We start from the raw sequence: 7090 nt of genomic DNA, 5'->3' as shown, positions 1-7090 counted from the left end.
GTCTAATTGTTTAATTAAAGTAACTAGTACAAAAATAGTACAAACTGGTGAAGTAACTAGTATAAACATACTAGTGTGGGAACACACAACTGAGTCTTTGTAAGCATAAAATCCACAGGTCATGACATCCTAGACTGCAAGCCACGAGCCTGAGTGTCAATGTAACATGGTGCCAGTTGGTGGATTTTAAAGAAAATCTAGAAAAGAAGTCAGCAAACTTTTTCTACAAAAGGCCTGTTAGTAAATATTTTAGGCTTTGCAGAATGCACTGTCTCTGTCGCAGCTAGAGTAGTGTGAAAGCAGCCAATGTAGTGTGAAAGCAGCCACAGTAAAAGCAGTGATGGACTATACATAAACAAATGGGCATGACTTTGTCCCAATAAAACTTTATTTACAAAAACAGCAGCAGCTGGATTTGGACCCTGAGTTGTAGTGTGCTGACCCCTGACCTACAGGGTGTTAGCTAATCTGCTAAATTGGTTAAATGAGATAAATAAGAGGCTATAATCTACTATGGGTTACAAGAAACCTCACATTTATGAGTGTTAATTACGTATCAAACATCATGTCTAGGGAATGGTTTCATCCACAAGCTGAAACTGAGGATAGGATTTCTACTTATCATTTCATTAAGGATGTAGTTTAATATAATGGTAAACAGCCTGGCCACCTCAGCCAGGCTGCCTGGGTTTGAATCTTGGTCCACCATTTCGTAGCTGTGTAACACTGAGCAAGTTAATTAACATCTCTGTGCTGCATTCCCTTTTCTAGAGTCCCCATAAAAAGAATGGGAATAATGATGGTTGCAATTCATAGGGTTGTTGTGAGGATTAATGAATTAGGTGGAGTACTTCAAACAGAGCCTAGGATATAGTAGGTGTTCAGTAAATGCCTGGTGGTGCTGCTGGTAGTAGTATAGGTATATGGGATTTTTCTTTGGCACTTACATTTTTCTGCTTTCAGTATCCTCTTCTCCCTTGTGGCATCTCCCCTGATTTTTCTTATGCTTCCTTCTGGCTACATAGCCCCTCTTGCTTTGACCTTGACCCTCATCCTACTTATCCTCCCAAAACAGTGTCCTGAGTTCTGGCCTCTTCTCTCTACCTACCCTACTTAAAGAACTTACCTGAACCCTATAACTTTCAGTAGGGAATTTCTATCTGGAGGACCACCACAGGGCATCTTTGGGCAAATTAGGAAAAGGCACCCCTCCTACTTGAGGATAAGGCCCTAAGGGTACAGGAGTTGGTGAGTACCTCATGCTTTTGTGTGAATTGTAATAAGGCGGCCCTCCACTCTAGGCAGATGCAGCCCATGCCAGAGTCCATACTTGGCAAGCAGAGGGCATCAGCCCCCATCAACCCCTGTAATTCATTCATGTGGTTCCATAATAACTGGTGGATGTTGAATATCCCTCCCAGGTATGTGAGTTTTATGAGGATACATTCTCTTATCTCCCAAAAAAGGAGTCATTAGAGGTTAAAAATTGATACTTTATGGCAGGTGGCAGTGGGAATAATTTATAGGTAGAACTGCCTTTCAGTTTTCATACTAGTAGGTCATTCCAAGGGTGTTTAAGGAGCTTAGGTCCACCAGTTTCACATTTCTGAACGCTGAAGAAAAGATAATTGAGATTCTTTTTAGCATTGAATCAGAGTTGCATGTACCTCTGGCATCAAGCAGCAAATGTTCCCTGAATTTTTCATGACGGCACCATTGTTTTCTCAGCTCATCAGCCTTGCATTTCTGCCTTGCTATTTAGGATGACCAAACCCCACTCCACATTTCAGCCCGACTGGGGAAGGCAGACATAGTACAGCAGCTGTTGCAGCAGGGAGCATCTCCAAACGCAGCCACGACTTCTGGGTACACCCCGCTTCACCTAGCAGCCCGAGAGGGACATGAGGATGTTGCCGCTTTCCTTTTGGATCACGGAGCATCCTTATCTATAACAACAAAGGTAAGAAAGCGAGTCTTGGAATCCTACTGTGTACCCCAAAATACATCCTCCTTACAGTTCCCAGAACAGTGAAGGACACAAAAGCTGCACAACAGCATCTGTACTTGGGATCCCAGGGTATTCATTAACATGACCAGCAAAGCCCAGGGATGGAGTAGGGTCGTTGTTCATATTTTGTGGGTTTGGTTGTTTTTTGTCTTAAGTTTCTCAGTACATTATCTTCTAATGAAACCTTACTGATATCTAGAGTTGGAGATTTCTTACCAGTTATTTAATAGACCTAAATGGTAGTTTAAAAACACACGTACAGATCTCTCTTGCTGAAGCCTAGTATACAAACCACATTATCAAAGCTCAGTGGTAGATGCTTTTATAATACTTTCAAGTCAGTAGGTAAATTTTTCTTGGGTTGTTTTTTTGTTTGTTGTTGTTGGGGGGGGGGATGTTGTCATTGCTATGACAACAATGGTTTCATTTTTTTTGGATTTCAACTCTGATGCCTTAGAGTAACACCCTAGCATACAGTTGCTCTTTTCAAGTCAGTAGGTAAATTTTTCTTGGGTTGTTTTTTTGTTTGTTGTTGTTGGGGGGGGGATGTTGTCATTGCTATGACAACAATGGTTTCATTTTTTTTTGGATTTCAACTCTGATGCCTTAGAGTAACACCCTAGCATGTGCAGAATGTGAAATTTGGAGCTCATTTTTCTTGTGATGTTGCATAAATCTAGCAAGTGTGATAGCAAGATGAATTGGCTTATGGCATGTCTTAAAAAGCTAGTAATTGGTGTTGTACTCTCTTATTTGGATTCAGATAAGAAGGATTAATGTGTACCCAATGCAAAAGATGATTACAAATACTTAGAAAACTATCTGAATAAATGATGACTACCTCGAATGTCACATGATTCTTGGGCTTTTCAGTAGAGTTGAGATCCAAGTTCCTGTATCTCATTTAATATGTGAAACAGAATAATAAGTGATGGGGTTTTGGGTGCTCCAAGCCCTTCATTATGACAGCTACCCATTGGTTGTAGTTTGTTGTAGTCTCATGAGGTCAAATGTGTTGATAGCCTTCCCTAACGGAGCGTGCTGATTGACTGGTTGATACCAAGATCCTTGGAGGAGTTAGAAGCAAGGGAGAGCAGTCACTTAACTCTCAGCAGCCAACTCTTGCATATTTGTTGGGCTAGAACCATGTGCCATTATTCAGTTTACCTGTAGTGGTAAAGGTAAGAGAATGTCTGATTCCTACTCCTGAAGACTAGAGCATATGGGAGGACATGAGTATATGTGGGGAAATACGGAAGAGAAAGTGTTCAGTCTGATGGTGTGAGATCGTGAGAGGTCCAGACTTGCTCTGTATTTTTTCAAGCCCTCCAAGTTGGGTCTGGGACCCTGTAACCTATTCTTCCCACATGTAAAACCCCAAAATAGCTCTGGAATAAGCCCCAGATCCAGCTCTTCACCTTCATTCTGCTTAGATCCCTGATTAGTTCCTTAATTAATGGCATGTTTTGGCTCAGTCAGCAGAGGAAGAAAGATTAGAGATCCTGGAATGTTCTGTTCATCACTATTGATAAGTGGACTCTTTAACTGTTATCTATGAGCCTTGGTTCTTAAATGCAGACTTAACTGCTCATGAGCCTTAGAATAATTCATCAGTTCCAGAAAAGCAATGCCCTTTTGTCATCTCTATTATTCCTTATTTTTGTTTCTGTTTTCAGAAAGGATTTACTCCCCTTCACGTGGCAGCAAAATATGGGAAGCTTGAAGTAGCCAATCTCCTGCTACAGAAAAGTGCATCTCCAGATGCTGCTGGGAAGGTATGAGACCAGTGGCCACCCTGTCACAGGCCACTTCCATGATAACAAAACAAGCACTTGCTAATGTTCACCAGCAGCCACCCAAATTATAACTAAAGCAGATTTAAGTCCCACTAGGATGAAGAGCACTTGGGAAATAGGACGTGAATGCTGGGGCCCCCATATTGCAGAAACTGGAACTGTGTTCTATGTTGCCTCCAATCTAATCCCATTTCCTGCATCTAGGCCTCTGATGTTAAGACACTTTTGACACTGGTTGTTGTTTCTGCACGTGTTTTCAGAGTGGCCTAACTCCACTGCATGTAGCTGCACATTATGATAATCAGAAGGTGGCCCTTCTGCTTCTGGACCAAGGAGCCTCACCTCATGCATCCGCAAAGGTAACTGTCATTCCACAACATGAGGACACTGGCTGGTTGTGTCTCTCGGTCTTGTACATCTACTTTTGCTTCATGTGTCGTGCCCTCCTAGCTCAGGCACCACTTAAAAACCACAGAAATCGAAGTGCCTTAGGAAGTCTCTGTCTTAAGCTATTAAGTCAACTAATATAGTAGGTGCTCAATAAATACTCACTTGTCAGTTGATTTTCCTTGAAAAGCCAGGACATCCTGGAGCCTGGGGAGGAACAGGAGTTGGAGTACTCTTTGGCCAGATTAAAGACATAAGCACAGGGCTGGCCAGTTAGCTCAGCTGGTTAGAGCGTGGTGCTCGAAACACCAAGGTCAAGGGATCAGATTCCCATACCGGTCAGCTGGCAAAAAAACAAAAACAAAAAAACGTAAGCACAGTCTGAGGGAGTTAGAAAGTTCTAATGGGTGACAATTATGAAATATGCATTACAATTTCCCAGCCATAAAACATTGCCTTCCAGTTGTTTATTTGTGTTTAATAAAATAGGTTGAGAGGTTATTATTGCTAAGGAGAATCTTTATTCTTATTATTAAGCCATTTTTGACCAGTAGACAGCTTAGAGCTTTTTTCCCTAAGAAAAAAGATGAATAGAGATACAGATATCTTACTATTCTGGTATTCTGATTTGAGGGGCAAATCATAAAGAAGTATTTATTTAAAGACAGGATAATAGGGCCAGCCCCATAGCGCACTCGGGAGAGTGCGGTGCTGGGAGCGCAGCGACGCTCCCGCTGTGGGTTTGGATCCTATATAGGAATGGCCGGTGTTCTCACTGGCTGAGCACGGTGCGGGTGACACCACACCAAGGGTTGCGATCCCCTTACCGGTCACGAAAAAGACAAAAAAAAAAAAAAAAAAAAAAAAAAAAAAAATGACAGGATAATAGAGTGCTATTGATTTAATAAGTTCTCTGTTGTTAAGCAGGTGCCTCTGATCAGAGAACACTAGAATGATACAAACGGCAATTTAAATATTGTGTAACTTTTTTTCTAAATACTATGGTTGCAGGGCCCTTTAGTATCCCTAATGCTTTTTACACCTTTCTTTTACTATTCCATTTTGGGGCAGCTTCAGTTTTCTCCTTTAAACTTCGTGTTTAGATCAAATCAATTGTACGCATAGATTGATGAACTTGGGCTGTTCTAGATTTCTTTAGCTACCTTAAGAGATAAAGTTTTAGGTACTTTCTTCATTTAGGAAGTATATTGTCTTTGGCTGGTGTTTCCCCTCAGAACCTCTTTCCCTGCATTTTTCAGTCACGTCCTGTCCCATCCTCCCCAAAATTGTACCCAATGAAATCTACAATTCAAAATCAAACTCCCAAACCTGCTTTTCTTCTAAATGCAACTTCCCCCCCGCCATAATTTCTGACCCTGACAAACATTTTTTCTATCATAAAGCCATGCCTTGACTTGATAAAACTTCATCTGAAAAAAAAAAACAAAACCAAAACATAGCATTATTTACAATAGTCAAAAGGTGGAAATAGCCCATGTCCTTTGATGGATGAATGGATAAACAAAATGTGGTGGAGATAGATATACATAGATGAGGGTCCTTCAGAAAGGTCAGAGAAAAGTTGAATTAAAAGCTACTATGAATGTTTCCATAAACTTTTTCAAATACCCTCATATATATAATCATTCAGCCTTAGACAGGAAGGAAATTCTGATACATGCTGTTACATGCATAAACCTTGAAGTCACAAGAGGACAGATATTGTATGATTCTACTTATATGAGGTATGAAGAATAGTCACATTCAGAGACAGAGGTAGAATGGTGGTTGTCAGGAGCAGGGGACTGGGGTTTGGGGAGTTAGTGTTTAATGGATACGGAGTTTCAGTTTGGGAAGAAGAAACATTCTGGAGACGGATGGTGGTGATGTTTGGAGAATTATATGAATAAATTTAATGCCACTCACCTGTACACTTAAAAAATGCTTTACATGGGAAACTTTGTTATGGTAATTTTACCATAATTTTAAAGAGAAAAATATGTAATAGAATTTAATGGTTGTCCATTTTATTTCAGCTTTTTTAAATATCCCTGGGCATGTTGGCTACTTTTCTTATAAGTTAAGAAACGAGTAAATAATTAGTAAGTGAACTGTTCATTCCTCACATGAAAGTAATTACTTTTGCACAGCTCGTGTTAAGCAGTTTAGAATTGAGAAGTTATAAAATAACAAGTGCAACAAACTCATTTTGTTAAATGAGTTAAATCCTCCTTTCTATCCACAAATAGCTCCTAAACAGGCCAGTAGTTTGTACACCTGCAGTTGATTTCCAGCGTTACTAGGATATTTGTCCAACAAGACTTAGTATTCATGGTTTCATATCTGCAAAACATCTTCAACAAAAAGTTGAAAGCAGTTCTTTAAATATCTCCTGTAGGGTTGGCTGGTTAGTTCAGTTGGTTAGAGTGCAGCCTTATAACACCAAAGTCACAGGTTTGGATCCCTGTGCTGACCAGCCACAAAAATAAATAAATAAGTAAAATGATTCCTGTAACATCCCATTAGCCTTAGGCATATATTTTACAGTCAGTTACACACAGACTTGTGTAATGGGACATTGATTCTCATTCCCATAGCACAATTGCCTCCGTAAGAGCCTGTGCAATGCCTTCTATGGCACATGTCCAACCATCCCCATCTCCTGGGGCAGTGGTACTGGTCAGGGACTTTGTGTAGACTTTGATCCTGAGCAAAGCCGGTTATACCAGTTAGGCATTGGCTTCATCTACTAGAAAAATCCATACCATGGTTTAAACTGATGAGGATCCATTTTTCTCATGACATAACTAGTCAGGAGTTCGGCAGAGCAGTTGTTGATGTTGGTTGAGATTTCTTTTTCTTTTCTTTTCTTTTTTTTTTTTTTTTTTTTTTTTTTTTT

At 40.3% G+C, this 7090-nt stretch overlaps 1 protein-coding gene across 1 annotated transcript in view; it reads left to right on the top strand.

Moving 5' to 3' along the window:
* Positions 1-7090, top strand: part of ANK3 (ankyrin 3, node of Ranvier (ankyrin G)) — a 137992-nt gene that overhangs the window by 4094 nt on the left and 126808 nt on the right. The window contains exons 3-5 of the mRNA XM_008566631.1: positions 1763-1960; positions 3685-3783; positions 4065-4163. Coding sequence (XP_008564853.1) covers positions 1763-1960; positions 3685-3783; positions 4065-4163 — 396 coding nt within the window. The remainder of the gene's footprint in view (positions 1-1762; positions 1961-3684; positions 3784-4064; positions 4164-7090) is intronic.

This window comes from Galeopterus variegatus, unplaced genomic scaffold, assembly GCF_000696425.1.
Source record: "Galeopterus variegatus unplaced genomic scaffold, G_variegatus-3.0.2 Scaffold257, whole genome shotgun sequence".
Lineage (NCBI taxonomy): Eukaryota > Metazoa > Chordata > Mammalia > Dermoptera > Cynocephalidae > Galeopterus > Galeopterus variegatus.
Note: the sequence above shows the minus strand (reverse complement) of the source record. Positions and strands in the feature narration are given on the sequence as shown.